Raw genomic sequence first — 17,089 nt, 5'->3', positions numbered from 1 at the left:
GCCGCCGAGTTCCTGTTTCGGTTCTTACTACACTTTGTAATTTATGTGCACGGGAACGACTTTGTATAAATCACACGTTCCGTAAAAACACGAATGCAGATGCGAGGTGAATAGTAATGTTGAGAACAAGGGCTTCTGCTCCAGCATCGGTGAGTCAGTGTCACATTTGTGTGGTGGTTAAGTTCGGGCTGACACGGGCGTCTCCTTTCCCACAGGACCTGTCCCACGCCGCCATCGAGATGCACACGAGCGTCGGGAGGACCCGCTCCGCCAGGCTCGTCGGGAAGGACCTGGCCGAGTTTTACATGTAATTGACCCTGCGCGCTTGTTGGCGTTTCAGACATGTCCGTGTGTAGTACGAGAGGGTCTGTCGTGTGGGGTTACTGTGAAGGTTCATAAATGTGTACAATGAAAACTGCAGGACCTCTCAGCCCGCTGGCATCAGCTTTGTTTCTCCATTTCTCCTGAAAACCACAGGGAGAGATTGTCAGCTTGTAACCCTCAATACCTGTCACTGATCTTTGTTTCTTTCATTTAATTAAACTAATGTAATGTACTTTTTAAAAACATATTATTTACTTATTTGACAGAGATCACAAGCAGGCAGAGCAGCAGGTAGAGAGAGGGGGAAGCAGGCTCCCCGCTGAGCAGAGAGCCCGATGCGGGACTCGATCCCAGGACTCTGAGACCATGACCTGAGCCAAAGGCAGAGGCTTAACCCGCTGAGCCACCCGGGCGCCCCACTGTAACGTACTTATATATGCAGGTGGTGTTAAAATAATACATGATAGCTAGTATTATATTATAGTTTTATTTAATGAAAGGATTGGGAGGAAATGGAAGTTTTTATCCAGTGGCATAAATTGGGATGCAGATTCTGAAATAGTCTCTCCTGTAGCATTTTCTCTGGTTCGTGTCACTTGCCTCATGGGCAGATGGAAAGCCTGGAGGTCAGCGATTACAGTCCCTGCGTGTGTTCTGTGCGCACGAGTGGGCTGCTCTGGGGCCAAGGGGGCGATGGTGTGCACAGGCTGCGAACGTCCCCAGGCTCACCCCAGCTGTGGGTGCTGGAGAGAAGACTCAGAACTTAGCGTTTTTCTCACGGGTTTGATAAAATCAGCCTACCGAAGGGAAGAAAGCCTGGCTGGCAGTGTAATTGGCATTCAGAACCCTGGAAAGGAATAGAGATTCGAAGGGAAAAGATGTTTAAGTCTTCTCAAGTGTGTGCTTGAAATGCTATCTTGCCATCTGTACTGAAGTACTTTTATTAGCTGAGGCCAGAAGAATATTGAACTGACACAAGCAGCTGCGAAGGGGTTCAGGAGCCTCTGAGTGAGCTTGCTGGCTTCCCAGACGTGGCTGGGGCAGCTGGCCAGTCACACGCCCGCTGATGGGCAGTCAGGGCTCGGACTGGCACAGCTGAGTGTCCGTGTGGGGAAGCGGAGGCGTGTTCAGTCCGTGGGGCAGAGGGCCGCGTCCTCCGCTGCTGGGAGCTGAGCCTGCGTGGACGCCAGTGCGTTCTGAGCCCTGGAAGATGGCACTGGCGTGGTCATCGGAGCCTTGGGTCCTGGTTCTGGCTTGACTCGCTGGGGGGCTGCTGGCCTCCGTCTCGGGGGGCTGAAGGACGGCCTTTAGGGCCCCTGCTCTGGAACGTGAGAGTCTTTGGCCACAGACAGTAACAAGAAGAATCGAAGCTTCCGACCCCTTTGAAACGCGAGCACGTAGAACTCTCATCTCTCTGAGAGTAGCACAGAGCACAGAGGGGTATCCCCCCAGGGAGCCCGGAAGGGGCGAGCGCTGGCTCCGTGTCGGCCTCCGTCCACGCGCTCAGTGGCGGCCCCGCGGGGGGCACGGGTCCCGCGTGTCCCTGAGACTTCGGCTGGCTCTCCTCAGTTGTGCTTTAAACTTGGTTTTGTTCTGGACGGCTTGAAGGTCGAAATCGGGTCTGGAAGGTCCTCTCTCGGGTCCTGGGTATGGCTCTTTAAACTCTTCGTGGTTCTCTGGAACGCTCTGAAGGCCGCTCAGGGCTGCTGCCCTGGGTTTCCGAGTCATTCCCAGCTGCACTCGCAGTCGGGCCGGCCGGACTGCGCTGTGCGGCACCGGGTGCGGACGGGCTGTGTCCCTGTGCGCAGGCCTCACCTTGCTCTGCCCTTGCTGTCCTTGTGGCTCAGCTCGAAATACCGAGCCGTGGCCTCGACTTCCTCCTGCTGAGATTCCCTGTGGAAGCCCTGCGGCGAGTGTAGGATGCCGGGCGCACCGTGCGGGCCGATCAGAGCCCGGCTGTCGGGTCCGCTTGCACACCCCTCCCCTGGGAGCGTCAGGGAAGGACCGGGATGGTGCAGTGTGGCGTGGCGTGCGCGTGTAGAAGGTGGCGGGCCGGTCGTGGGGACCATGAACCGTGACGAAAGCTTCTGTTTGTCGATTTGCAAGGAGGAAGAAGTCTCCACAGAAGGCAGAAATGTATCTTCAAGGAGCACTGAAAAATTACCTGGCCGAGGGCTGGGCTCTCCCGATCACTCACACCAGGAAGCAGCTCGCCGAATGTCAGAAGCACCTCGGACAGACTGAGAAGTATCCTTTAAGTGTGGCGTTGCCGTGCGGTGCAGACGTGCTGTCTGCCTGCCTGTCCGAGGCAGCGGCGCCCACGGGAAGCGTTCAGTGAGCGCCTCATAGAGGGAAAAAGCCTGCCTTGCGCCGCTGCCCCGTGTCACGTGGAAGTGAGGGGCCTCGTCCACATGTCCGGCCTTTCTGAGTTCCTAATAACAGACACAAGGGAGCGTCCCCACCGGGCTGCCCCTGGAGGCCCTGCAGACCGTGGAGCCGCAGGCGCCCAGCGCCACTCAGGGTGGGGTCCTTTTGCCAGACCCCTTGACTCTCCCCCCAGCTACCTTCAGACCAGTAGCCTTTTGGCCAGCGACCACCACCTGACAGAAGAGGAGCGGACACACTTCTGCCAACAGATACTCAGCTTCGCCAGCCGCCACACAGACAGCCCAGGTCAGACTTGCCCTTCGGGGGCTGCTAAGAACCTTTTTTTTAGAAAAAGTTTTTGTTTGTTTGTTTATGTTGAAATCTAGTTCTCGTGCGGTGTTCTGTTAGTTTCAGGTACGGTGTGCTGAGTCCGGACCTGTCCGCGGGGCTCAGTGCCCCCCCCCCCCCGCGATGGGTGCGCTCTTCCCCTCCCCACCCCCTGGCGGCCACCGCTTTGTTCTATACTCAGGAATCTGTTGTTTTGTTTGTTCCTTTGTTTTGTTGCTTAAATTCCACGTACTAAGGAGAGCCCGTGGGGTCTATCCCTTGTCTTTCTGAGAGATACTCCGCTTTACCGGCTGACTGCCCAGGTCCGAGTGAGGTTTACAGCTCCTTGTTGTGAAATTTCCAGATGCTCTGGGAAGCTGGAAGGGCTGACCCGGTGTGTGCTGCTTGCTCACCGGCTCGACTGAGCCGCGCTGCACCAAACCTGCGTCTGCGGTCTTGCTACTGGGCTTTCCGTGACCCACACCGCGTGTCACAATGCCACCCTGGGGCTGCCTCGCATGGCCTTCCGACGCCAGGGGCGCCCCCAGACCCCAGAGAACAGGGTTCTCGCTTGAGCTGCTAGTGGCCTATCTTCCTTCCACTCTTCCTCAGCGACTCAAAAAATGTGTCTATGAATTACATTTGCTGGAGGCCAGTCTGGGACCACGTGCCACCTCAGAGTGTTACACCTCGGTTCTCTTTTAACTTAGAACACTTCTTCCCATCTCTGTTTCATTTTCTAACATACCAGCTTTATTGGGTGGAATTCACCCATTTGCAGTGTATAGTTCGGTGGCTTTTAGCGTATTCACATACGTATGTGTAGCCATCACTCTATAGTCAACTCTAGAACATTCTTACTCCTGCCAAAAGAAGCCCCATACTTATTTCTTCCCAGCCTTCCTCCTACCGCTGCCCCCGCCAGCCCCTGGCACCTTCCACCTGTCTCGTGTAGGTGGAACCCATACCGTAGTGGTCCTTTGTGACCTGCTCTGTCACCGAGCATCATGGTGTCGAGACTCACTGTGTCGAAGCCTGGGTCAGTGCTTCATTTGTGTTTATGGCCGAGCATCGGTCCGTTGTGTGGACGGACCACACGCTGTTTATCCATTCAGCTGTGTGACATCTGGGTTGTCAGACGCTGACTTTGTAAGAGACATCGGGCCAGTTAGCTCGTAGACCTTCCCGCCTTCTGGAATTGGTTGAGCGTCTCCTCATAGGAGCATCCCCCCGGGGAAGGTAGGTCTGAGTGGCCCAGGTTTGGGCTAACGATCTGAGGTATATTTAGTAGATGGTGCTGTGTGGGGAGCTCAGCTCATGTGACATTCAGCTCCCCGTGTTCTGTTTGTCCAGAAGAGTGCCTGTTCAAGTCGTTCCTGCCTCGGTCCCCTCGGGCTGCTGTCTCAGGGTACCGCGGACCGGGTGCTTGAACAACAGTGCGACTGCTCCCGGCTCTGGAGGCTGGATGTCCAAGGTCAAGGTGCCGGCATAGTCGGTTTCTGACACTGTGTCCCTTCCTGACTTGCCCTAACGTGGCTGTGGGACAGACAGAGACAGACATGGGCTGGGCTTGGGCTGGGAAGGGCCGAGAGGAGATCGAGAGGGAGCACTCTGGTATCTCCTCGGATAAAGACACGAACTCCTCCTGCCCAGGCGTCTCCCAGAGGACCGGCTGCGCACACTGGCACACTGGGGGCTGGGACGCCCACTTCCCCAGCACGGCTCCTGGCAGTCACTGACTCCCTGACAGCCAGTGCTTCCGAAGACATGGCCTTAGGTAGCAGGGGTCACTGACCACGGGGGTGTTGCGCCCTCACGCCAAGCCGTCTGCGTGGTCTTCTCAGGAGCAGATGGCACTGGCTGGTCTTTTTAGATTCTTAAACGTGCCCCAGCGGTCGTCGGTAGAGCCGTGGGCCGTGTCTGCTTTATGTGACGTGTGTGTGAGCCTGGGCATGCGTGCTTCTCCTGCCGCGTCCCTCAAGGTCTCCGTACGAATAAGATACTCTGTGACGTCTGCGTCCACACTGGTCTCTGCGAGTCCTGCCTTTAGTAGATTCGTGCTCAAAAACGCCGACCAGTCTGGCAGCCACTCAGCAAGCTGGGTGCTTACAGAAAGGAGGCCAGAGAGGGCTGCGAGGCTTGGGGTCCGGGAGGCAGGGCTCCCCACTTAATTGGCTGACTTCATAGGATGGTGAGCACCTGGCTTGATTTCCGGATACATGGGGGGAATGTAGACACCCATACTTGGTAACTTCTTTATGTAGTTGGGAAACGGGTGGAATTCTCTGAAGCAGCTCCCAGAATCAGACTATGGACAAACATGGATTTGAAATTCAGGTGTTAACGGACCTGTTTTCTCTTAGGTTTGCCAGAATAGAGCATAGCTGAATCTCTTCAGACATTGTGATTTCCCGGGGCCTCTCTAAGATCGAGGTTATGTTCTACCTTTGACTGGGTAGTGCGTTCTGGAGTGTGAAGATGCTGTGGGGTTGGGAGGTTTGCATCCGTCTCTTTTGACTAGCCCGGCCTGTTGGCCTGTCGTGTTGGGTGTGCTCCAGCAGGTCCCCGGGGAGACCAAGGCCCTGCCGGCCGGAGGCGGCCTAGAGCGAGCCATGGCGAGTAACTCGTGGTGATGTGCGGTTGCAGGTCAGAAGATCGTACTCCCTCTGCATTGTTTCGCACACCTGCAAGATCTGCATTTTACCCCGTCCAACGCCGTGGTCCACGTGGGCGGCGTTCTCTCCGTGGACATAACCTTGTGCAGCCAGATGCCCATCCCCGTCCGCGTGGAGCAGATCGCCATCAACGTCCACTTCAGCATCGAGAAGAACAACTACCGGAAGACGGCCGAGTGGCTCACCAAGCACAAGATGGCCAACGGGGTCATTACCTTTCCAGCGGAGACCTCGCCCCTCCCCACCACCCAGAACAACTTGCCAGCACTGGAGCTGTACGAGATGTTCGAGAGGAGTCCCTCTGACAATTCCTTGAACACGACAGGGATCATATGCAAAAATGTCCACATGCTGCTGAGAAGGCAGGAGAGCAGCACTTCTCTGGAGACACCCTCAGGCGTGGCTCTGGAGGACGGGGCCCACGTGCTCAAATGTAGCGACGTGACCCTGGAGCCGGGGCCCAACAGGATAACGTTCAGGACGCAGGTACGTGGGGGCGTGGGCGACTTTGAAGACGCTCAGGAAGGGTCTCGAGCTTGCCAGAGCTGTTGGCGCTGTGCCTTACCCTGGCTTTTGCGTACATCCTCAAGGACAAATATGCTGAGATTTTACGAAATCCTTGACGCTTAACGTGGTGTTACGACAGCTCATAGATTTTGAAAGAAGTTCTTAATGTGGGTAATTATTTTTGCTCTCACTGAACTTAGAGTTTTTTTCCTCTGTATTAAAATATACCCTCATTTGTCGAAATGACCCTTTAGAGGAGGTGGCCCGGTTCTGTGTTCCACTCGGTGGCTTTTCTTTCGTGGGCCACATGGATGTCGGAACAGCGGCTCAGGGCCGGCTCTGATACCCACCTCCCCTCGGCGCTCCCTGTGAGTCCCGCTGACCGGGTCCCGCTGACCGAGGAGGGCTCGGCTGTGGTCATGGGCGTAGTGGCCGAAGCTTGGCGCAGGGCTCAGAGCCCGTGCTGAAGGTCCCGTGAGACGCTTTGCAGAAAACAATGCCACAGATGATGTGTATGAAATTGAAAACACGTTCTTGGAAGCAGAAAGGCAGGTTTAAGCATCCGTTACGGAGAAGACCCCCGCGAGAGACTCGGAGGGCGCTGGGGGACAGCCCACGTGCCGAGGTGGGGGCCCAGAGCTGCAGGGTAGGCGGGAGAGGGGGAGAGCAACGGGCGTTTCCCAGAGACGGGGCTGCAGCCTCCCCTGGGAAGCCCGTCACAAGGGCGGGGGCTGACCGTCGCAACATGTGACTTTGACCCTAGGCCAAGGAGCCCGGAACATACACGCTGCGGCAGCTGTGCGCCTCGGTGGGCCCGGTGTGGTTCGTGCTGCCGCACCTCTACCCGCTGGTGCAGTACGACGTGTACTCACAGGAGCCGCAGCTACACGTGGAGCCGCTGGCCGGTGAGTGCGCCGCGGGGGCCCGGCCGGGTGTGCGCCCCCGCACGGGCGAGCCCCGTCCAGAGCTGCTGTCCTCGGGTCCAGTCCGAAAATTGGGAGGAGTTGGTGTAAGCAGATTAGTGAACCCCACGTGGCACTTGACATGTCAGGCACTAGTGACTGAGTCTCTCGGGCCGAGTGGGGTGTGTTTATTTGGGAAGAAATTCAAGGAAAGCACTTTATTTCTAGTTCATCTCTCCATGGTCCCTACTGTTCTGATTGTGGAAGTCTCCCACGGCTACTGGGAAAGGCCCTCAGATGCCGGACAGCCTGTCGGACGGTTCCGTCGGGACCGCTCGTGAGAGGAGCCGGGCACTGCTGCTCGAGGGCCTGGGACGCCCCGAGGCAGACCGGGGACTGGCCGTGCGCGGTCCCTCACTCCCGTTCTCGCTTGTGCCTCCCCGTCCCTCTCACCCGTCTGCTCCTCCTCCTGGGTTCCGATCTCTCACCTCCTTGCTTCTGCCTGTCCTGGCGCGGGACTCTTGACAGCTCGGCCCATCTCTGCCCCTCGTTCTCGACTGGGGGAAGGCAGTAGCCACCCGATCCACCCGGCGGTTTCTGAACCAAAGGTCCGGAAGGCCTAACCTGACAAGGCTGGAAACAGTTCGGAGTAGCACGGACAGTACCTGTGATTCCGCTAGTCTGTTCTTCGTGTTCTTTGTCTGCTTCTCCCTCACTGATGTGTCGGCGGGTGAATTCCGAGACATGCTTGCCCCCGGGAACCCCAACTCTGTCTTCGGTGCCGATAAGACTTGGGGCCTCTCGTTCCCAGCAGGCGCCCTCGCAGCTCCGCGTCCGTGTGACCGAGATGAAAAGCGAGGCTGGTGGGTGGAACTGGGAGTGACCTGTGGACTGCTTACAGGGGACAGGTCTGCTGTGACAAGCAGCAGAGTGCCCTTGTGACCTCACGAGGCCGCCGCGGACTGACGGTGGTGCTGACTGCTGTCTTCTTCCCTTCAGATAGCCTTTTGGCTGGTATTCCTCAGAAGGTAAAGTTCACTGTCACTACGGGCCATTATACGGTAAAAAACGGCGACAGCCTCCAGCTGAGCAACGCAGAAGCCATGCTCATCCTGTGTCATGCGGAGAACAGAGCAGTGATCTACTCCAACACGAGAGGTGAGGTGGCCGTCGCCCAGCAAAGGCGGACTCTCACCGTTGTCCCGCACCGTGAGGGTGTGAGGCGGCCGTGGTCTCGGGTGGTGTCTGAGGACCGCTTCTCCCTGCGGCTCTTTCATGGCCATGTCCTGCCTGTCGCTGGGCTGGGAGCCTGATCCTGGGCGGGCCATCGTATCTGGGACGAAGAGCTGGTGTAGGCCTGGAGCCCAGGCAGGGCTGACCTTACTAAGGCCTTATAGTGCAGCATCACGGACTGGCCCCCTGCTCCAGGAGGGTGCCTTGCCAGCCTGCAGTCACCTGCTACCTCCCCAATCCCCCTGGCCAAAAAGTGGGAACGAATCAGCCTTTTTAGGTGCGGGCCAGAAGCCCTAGAAGAGTCCCGTCTCCCCTGGTCCCCAGGCATGAGGGATGGAGAGGGAAGGGTGCCGCTCCCCTTCTGGGTGGGAGCCGGTCTGCTGGCGGAATGGAATGGGATCATGTCGTGCAGGGACACACACAGCACGTGGCGGGCCACATGGAAAGTGTCCCTTTTCTGTCTTCGAACTTAGTGACCGTGTCTGGTCTCCAGGCCGCCGGCTTATGTGGTATCAGTATCTGAGAGGGTTTTGTTCCTTGTTTTCCGACCTCTGCCCGCCCACCTTCATCCTTCCTGGGTAGGCTCTTGCCAGTGCGCGGGAGCAGTAGGAGTTGGGTGGGGACAACTCTGCTGGGCCCGTCACTGCCAGAAGGATGAGGAGCAAGGACACACACGGAACGTGTTAGAAGTGACTTTCTCTCTCTTTCCTAGAAAAGGCTTCTGATGTGTTGCTCCGGGTCCAGTCGTCTGACAAGGTCACGAGCATCAGTCTGCCCGCTGCTCCTGCGTACCACATGATTGAATTTGAACTGGAAGTTCTGTCTTTACCTTCAGCTCCAGTAACTGGAGGAGAGAGCAGCACGCTGGGGACGACAGAGCCCCACAGGAAGCATAAGGACACACCCAGAGCCAGCCACTGCATGGCTACCACGGACCACAAAGTAAGGAGGGGCCAGGAGGGCGCCGCCCGTGCTCACGGCCTTGGCCGGTCGCGCTTGTTCTGAGAGACGGCGCCCGAGAGATGCCTTGTGCTCACGTGGCAGATTTCCCGCTCCTGAGTCCACATCCCCTCGCTGGGTTTGGCATTTGTCTCTTTGAATCCCCCTTCTTAGATAAAGGGTACGCTCGCAAGGACAAAAACAGGCCAGGCAGGCTCTAAGTTGTCTACACCAGCTCAAGAGGGGAGGACTGTTCATTGTAGGAGATAGGATGTTTGCCTAGAATGGGGAAGTCAGTTTGGGTCTGTGGTCCGTTTGTCTTGGTACACAGGCTAGTGCGACTTCTGTGTCCGTGTGCTTCGGTTTCTGTCCACTAGAACGTTACATCGAGCTTGGCACAGAGGAAGCGCTGTCATTTTATGCTTTGATGTTGGTGTTTATTGACAGTTATTTGAGAGATCGTGACTTCGGTCCCAGAGCCACCATCCTTAGCTCAAGGAATGTGTCACTGCCATTGTGCTTCTTCAGCTTTGTCCATGTCTTGTAACACGAATGTCAGTTCTGAGAGCCTTTTCACCCAGAGGTCGAACTGCACACTCCTGGTCCCACAGAGCTGTACACATTTGCACTTTAGAAAGCTGCTGCCTGTGTGTCTGGCTTCCAGTCATCCTGAATCTAGGGGCTGGGATCCTCCCCTCCAGGACAATGACAAGTCTTGGCACACCGCTCAGTTGCTAGGAGGGATTAAAAAGTCAGCAAGTCCTGACAGCACAAAGGTTTGGAGCAACAGCCAAGAACTGGGACAGGAGCGAATGCTGAGGCTCATCTCCCACACCAGACTGCTCCTTTCAGACCGGGACGGCAGTTGTGCTGTCTGCTGTGTAGACACAGAGAGTCCAGCGGGATGAAGCAGCAGAGGCACATGTTCCAGGAATGAAGAACAAGCTAAAACCTCAGGGGAAAAAATCTTAATGAAATGGAGATAAGCAGCTACCTGAAAAGGAGTTCAAAGTCCTGCTCATGAAGATGCTCACCAAATGGGAGAAAACCGATGAACACAACTTCAACAAGGAGGTGGGAAGCCGAAGAAGGTACCAGATCGACGTCACAGAGCACAGCGGACTGAAATACAGTGTAGGTGAAGCAGAAGAAAGGACCAGACAGCTCAAAGTCAAGGAGTGGAACTCAGAGCAGCAAAAAGAAAAAAGAATGAGAAAAAAAAAAAAAAAGGCAAAGATAGCTTAGAGACTAACAGGACAGCATCAGACAGACGAATGCTTGGATCACCGGGCTTCCAGAAGAAGAAGACAGAGAGAAAAGGTCAGAAATCTCCTTGAAGAAGTAATGGCTGAAAACTTCCCTAATCTGGAAAAGGAAACAGACCTCCAGATGCAAGATGCCCAGAGAGTTTCAAATAAGAGGAACCCAGAGAGACCCACACCAAGACACTTCACAATTACATGTCAAAAATTGAAGACCAGGAGCAAATCTTAAAAGCAGCAGATGAGGGTAGGGTAGGTCATGGAAGGAGGATAAAAACAACAGCAGCGAGAGAAAAGCAGTTTATCACTTAAAAAGAAACCCCCTAAGTCTGTCAGCGGATTTTTCAGCAGAAACTCTGCAGGCCAGAGAGACTGGCACGATGTACTCAGTGCTGAAAGGAAAACCTCTAACCAAGATAACTCTACCCGGCAAAGCGATCATTCAGAAGTGAAGGAGACGTAAAGTGTTTTCTGGAGAAACAAAAGCTAAAGGAGTTCATCACCACTAACACGGCCTTCAAGGAATGTTCTTCTTAAAGCTGAAAAGAAGGTGTTCACAAGAGCACGTGTGAAAGAATAAATCTCACTGGAAAGTTGAATATATAGTAAAAGTAGTGGGTTAAACACTTAAAAAGCTAGGATGAAAGTTAAAAGATATAAGAAGTAAAAATAACTGTGATTATAATAGTTAACACACAGATAAAAGAATGTACAGTGGGACATCAAAACATCAAATGTGGGGGTGAGGGAGAGTAAAAACGTTGAGCTTTAGAAACTTTTAAGTTATGATCAACTTAAAATAGACTGTTACAAACATAAGTTGTTATACGTAAGCCTCATGGTAGTTAGCCACAAAGCAAAAACCTGGGGCAAACCTACAAAAGATAAAGAAATACAAGCATACCGCCTGAGAAAGTCATCAAACCACAAAGAAGAAAGCAGAGAAGAAGAAAGGAACAGAGAGGAGCTACAAGAAATGTGAGAAGGGACGCCTGGGTGGCTCAATGGGTTAAGTGTCTGCCTTCGGCTCGGGTCATCATCCCAGGGTCCTGGGATCAAGCCCCACATCAGGCTCCCTGCTTGTGCTTGCTCTCTGTCAAATAAATTTAAAATAAAAATTAAAAAACAGAAAACAATTAACAAAAATGGCAACAAGCACATGCCCTCTCAGTAACTACTTAAATGTAAGTGGACTAAGTTCTGCAATCAGAAGACAAGGAGTAATTGAACAGATAAAAAAATCAAGACTCGTCTATATACTGCTTATAAGAGACACACTTTTGACACAAGGACACACACAGACTAAAGTGAAACCAAAACCTAAAGGAGCCAGAAGAAATGTGGAGCAACTATACTTCTATCAGATAAGACAGACTTTGAAACAAAGACTGTAACAAGAGGCAAGAGTGTAACATAACCATAGCAAGGTCAATCCCACAAGATAGAACATCTGTAGATGTTTATGCAGCCAACACAGGAACACCTAAATATGTAAAGTAAGTATGAGCAGACCTAAAGGGAGAAATAGACAGCAGTACAGTAAGAGAGGAATTTAATACCCAATTTATATCAATGGATCCAGACAGACATCGACAGAAAATCAATAAGGAAACACTGGCCTTAAGCGAAACATTAGAGCAGATGGACTTAACAGATATTTACAGAACATTCATCCAAAAGCGGCAGAAGACACATTCTTTTCAAGTGTGCAGGGAACGTTTCACCAGGATAGATTGTATATTATGCCCTGAAACAAGTCTTAACAAGTTTATGAGGGTTGAAATCACATCATGCATCTTTTCTGAGCCCAACAATAGGAAACTAGAGATTAATTACATGAGGAAAACTGGAAAATTCACAGGCATGTGGGGATTAAACCACATGCTACTGAACAGCCGGTTGGCCAAAATGAGAAATCACAGCCTACCCTGAGGCAGATGAAAACAGAAGAGCAACATACCAAAATGTATGAGATGCAGCAAAAGCCATTCTAAGAGGGACATTCGTAGCAATACAGGCCTACTTCAAGAAGGAGAGCCTCAAACAACCTCATTTTACACCTTAAGGAACTAGAAAAAGAAGAGCAAATGAAGCCCAAGGTTTGTAGAAGGAAGGAAATGAACATTACAGCAGAAATAAATGAACTGGACTGAAGAGATAATAGACTTGATCAGTGAAACCGAGAGCCGGTTCTTTGAAAAGATGAAACTGACAAACCTTTTGCTAGACTCACCAAGATCAAGAGAGAGGACTCCGATCAGAAGTGAAAGAGATGTTACAGCTAACACACAAGTAACAAAGGACCACAAGAGACTACCATAGATGACTGCAGGCCAACAAACTGCACCGAGAAGAAGTGGATAAATTCTGGGGAACGTACAGCTTACCAAGAGTGAATCATGGCGAGATAGAAAATCTGAACAGATTACTAGTAAGGAGATTAAAATGGATATGTAGAGAACATACCTCAACATAATAAAGGTCATATATGACAGGCCCACAGCTAATACGCTTAACGGTGAAAAGCTGAAAGCCTTTCCTCTAAGATCTGGAAGAAGACAGGTTGCTCGCTCTTGTCACTGTTATTCAACGTAGCACTAGAAGTCCTTGCTAGAGCAGTTGGGCAAGAAAAAGAAATAAAAGTCATCCTAGTTGGAAGGAAAGAAGTAACATGTCACTATTTGCAAATGGCATAATATTTTATGTATGTCAAGGTCTAAAGACTGCTACATCTAAAGCCTTCATCAATAAATAAGTCCAGTAAAGTTGCAGAATACAAAATAAGTATGAGAGATCTGTTATGTTTCTATATACTAATAATGAACTGCTGGAAAGAAATCAAACAATTTCATTTGTAATTGCATCGAAAAGAATAAGATACCTAGGAATGAATTTAACCAAGGAGGTGAAGGAGGTGCATATCGGAAACTCTAAGACATTAATGAAAGAAATCGAGGAAGACGCGAATACACGGAAAGATGTTCAGTGCTCAGGGACTGGAAGATTTAATATTGTTCAGATGTCCATACTAGCCAGCCACATATAGATTCAGTGTAATCCCAAAGTTCCAAAGGCAGTTCTTGTGGAAATGGAACAAGTAACCCTCAAGCATGTATGAAACCACAAAAGACCCCAGATACCCAAAACAATCAGAACAAAGCTGGAGGCATCGTGCTCCTGGACTTCAGACTGTGTTACGAAGCTGTAGTTGTCCAAAAGCTATGGTAGCGGCATAAATGCAGATGCACGGACCAATGGGCCAGAATACAGAGCCCAGAAATAAACCCACGTATATTCTATCAATTAATTTAAGACAAAGGACGTAGGAATGTGTAATGGGGAAAGGACAATGTCTTCAAATAAGTGGTGCTGGGAAAATTGGTCAGCCACATGCGAAAGAACGAAGCTGGACCCTTGTCTTCAATTGTTCAAAAAAAGTTAATTCAAAGTGGATTCAAAGCTAGAAGGTAATACCTGAAACCATAAAGCTCCTAGAAGAAGATTTACGTGGTAAGCTCCTTGATACTGATTTTGGCGCTTATTTTACGGATCTGACAACAAAAGCAAAAATGAACTATTGAGACTATGTCAACCTAAAAAGCTTCGGCACAGCAGAGGAGACAATGAAAAGCCAGCGTACAGAATGGGAGAAGATACTTGCAAATCATATATTTGATGGGGTGTTCATACCCAGAATACAAAATGGACTTTCTGGCTTAGTAGCAGCATCCCCCACGGTTTGATCAAAGCACATGCAGATGATCTGAGTATTCTCCCGAGACGATGTGCAGATGTCGGACATCACTAAGGTTGGGGAGGATGCGGAGAAAGGGGAACCCTTATGCCCCGTTGGCGGGAATGCAGACTGGGCAGCCACTCTGGAGAACAGAATGGAAGGGTCCTTGGAACGTTATAGAACTGCCCTAGGACCCAGGAGTGTCCCTACTAGGTGTTTGCCCAAAGAAAATGAAAACAGCTGCTTGAAAGCGACCTGCACGCCCTGTGCGCTGTGGCAGCGTTTCAATAGCCGATGCCTTTGCTTTTCTGTTTCATACCCGTTGCTGTGTGGCGTGACTGGGTAATTCCTTTAATTTTGCAGTAGTTAATCATTGCTCACGTGATCGTGCCCGAACAGCGGGAAGCCCTCTGTCCCCACCTCCCGCAGTGCCGGAGAACACGTCCGGCGTCCAGCTATTGGTGTGGGAAGCGCGAGTGGGTCCTGGGGCTGCGGGTGCCGAGACCACGCTGTGTCTCACGGCCGGCTGGCCGCTCCGTGTTGATTTTTCTTGTCTGTGTACGTAGCTTGATGTTTCTCCTTCATGCATGTGACTCACGGGGGTTTGATTTCTGAAGAAGAGGTGGTGAGGCCGTCCCCCCGTCCAGGACGTCGGCTGCCACTGCTGGCCTGGGTGGACAGTGTGGTGGCAGCCATGGCCGGGCCAGGGGTCTGAAGGTGCGTCCCCGTGTTTCTTCTCAGGTGTCCATCGACTGCCCGTGGTCCATCTACTCCACCGTCATCGCTCTGACCTTCAGCGTGCCCTTCCGGACCACGCACTCGCTTCTGTCCGCCGGGACACGGTAAAGGCGGGCTCGGGGCCCCCGTCGTGGGCCGGGCTGTCCCGCGTGCACACCTTACCGCCAGAGCGTGGCCTCGGGGATGCTGAGGCGGCTTTGTTCCCCATCCTGATGCTGTGGTCCGCTCGTGCGGGTTCTCGGCGATTCCCTGCAGCTGCACAACAGCCCGTCCCCGGCCAGGTGTCCCCAGCGGTCTCAGAGGTGACCGTGCGCCAACGGTTTGTAGGATGTAGGATCCAGACCAAGTCCCTGTTTGATGATGAGATCATTTTCTTTTCTTTTTTTTTTTTTTTAAGATTATTCATTTATTTGGCAGGCGGAGATCACAGGTAGGCAGAGAGGCAGAGAGAGAGAGGAGGAAGCAGGCTCCCCGCGGAGCAGGGAGCCCGATGCGGGGCTCGATCCCAGGACCCTGGGATCATGACCTGAGCTGAAGGCAGAGGCTTAACTCACTGAGCCACCCGGGCGCCCCGATGAGATCGTTTTTTATCTGTCCTCCCATTTCTCAAGCCCGTGGCCCTCTGCTGAGCTCAGTTCAGTCCTCTAGAGAGAAAGCCCAGCGTTCTGAATTTGGTCGCGTTCTTGGGGGTTCGTGTTTCTTGGTTCCTCTGCCGGCAGCTGGATACGTCTGGGTGGGGTTTTTCAGCCTCGGCACCGCGGATGCTGTGGGTCCGAGAACTCCTCGTTCGTGGGCCTGAGAGTCTGGCCCACACTAGTGTTCAGTAGCACCCCTAGCTCCCCCATCTTGCACCTCTCATTCTTCCCACGCCCATCGTGACAACGAAAGATCCACCTTGAGATGCCAGGTGATACCGCCCACGGGGGCAGGACTGCTTCCTGTTGAGAAGCTCTCACGGCTCTCAAAGCCGCACGCACTAGAATCTGACTCAGCCTTTGGACCAGACGGTTTGCGGGGAGCCCCGTCCTCTGTCCATCAGCTTCGGGAGGCAGCATCTGCTTGTCCCACTGCCAGGGACGGTGGGCGCCGACCCTGGGCTCAGGGCTGCGTGTGGCCTCTCCCTGTAAAACTCCTTTCACTTTCATCTGTTGCTGAAATTTGCAAAAATGGGTCACCAGACTGTCAGATCTGTATTTAGAGCGAACGTTACCCTGGCACGCTCCCGCTATGGGGAGGGACCACACCCGTCAGTGGCTAGAGACACCGGCACGTCTCAGAAGTTGGGGTGCTTTCTTTCAGACTCTTCCTGTGTAACAGGGACGGACGGGAGCCCTGTGCGTGGTCTCTCCAGGAGCAGTGGCCCCTCTGTCCATCCTCACGCACCGCAAGCCAGCTACGATCGTGTGCTAACACTGGGTCAAGAACGGCCCGTCCTTTGACCCATTTTTCCTCAGAAGTAGCTTGTCTGGGGAGGTGCAGTTTCAGGGGGCGCTTTCCCGTGTGAGACCGACTGGTCTTACGTTGCCAGGTCACTTTTTGGTTCCCCAGAGAGAGTCTTCTTAACCAAAGCACATTTAATACAGTTGTTAAGTTTCAAAATCTGCTTTTCTGCTTTTCTGCTTTAGGAAGTACATTCAGGTGTGTGTCCAGAATTTGTCAGAACTTGACTTTCAGCTGTCGGACGGTGACCTTGTCGACCCCGGCTGCGGTGCTGATGTGCAGCTTGTGCCTCTGAATGCCCAGTCCCCGCAGGTAAGCCTTGTCCAGAGGCGAGCGCAGAGCCCTCCGCACAGCGCGGGGTGCGAGCCCGCATGGGACGCCCGAGTGGCCAGGAGGGTCTGAGGAAAGCGTGGCCTCCCTGGTGACAAGCCAACAGTGCGCGCGTCCCCAAGGGCGGGGACACCCAGCTTTGTCGCTGTCCTGTGTGTGTTTGTGTTTCACGCTGGGCGCGGAGCAGCATGCAGGTTAAATTAGGAGACAGAATGACGCTCGTCCTTGTTCAAGAGTCAGACGGTCCCGCCCTGCGCTCTGGCCTGTGTCACTGCAGGCCTGTTCTTGAGCTTCTGCTGATGGTGTGGA

The 17,089-nt window shown here is 53.0% G+C and overlaps 1 protein-coding gene across 2 annotated transcripts in view; it reads left to right on the top strand.

Annotated features, from left to right (window-relative positions):
- The window catches only part of TRAPPC10 (trafficking protein particle complex 10), a 76,824-nt gene that overhangs the window by 53,707 nt on the left and 6,028 nt on the right, over window positions 1-17,089 (top strand). For both annotated transcript variants that reach the window (XM_032865210.1, XM_032865212.1), the window contains exons 11-19: window positions 216-307; window positions 2,431-2,571; window positions 2,885-2,997; window positions 5,665-6,179; window positions 6,964-7,105; window positions 8,102-8,260; window positions 9,048-9,277; window positions 15,014-15,114; window positions 16,636-16,762. In XM_032865210.1, the coding sequence (XP_032721101.1) occupies window positions 216-307; window positions 2,431-2,571; window positions 2,885-2,997; window positions 5,665-6,179; window positions 6,964-7,105; window positions 8,102-8,260; window positions 9,048-9,277; window positions 15,014-15,114; window positions 16,636-16,762 (1,620 nt within the window). The remainder of the gene's footprint in view (window positions 1-215; window positions 308-2,430; window positions 2,572-2,884; window positions 2,998-5,664; window positions 6,180-6,963; window positions 7,106-8,101; window positions 8,261-9,047; window positions 9,278-15,013; window positions 15,115-16,635; window positions 16,763-17,089) is intronic.

Source organism: Lontra canadensis, unplaced genomic scaffold (genome assembly GCF_010015895.1).
Source record: "Lontra canadensis isolate GAN:19392208 unplaced genomic scaffold, GSC_riverotter_1.0 scaffold29, whole genome shotgun sequence".
NCBI lineage: Eukaryota > Metazoa > Chordata > Mammalia > Carnivora > Mustelidae > Lontra > Lontra canadensis.
The sequence above is the reverse complement of the archived record's forward strand: the minus strand, read 5'-3'. Positions and strand labels throughout refer to the sequence as shown.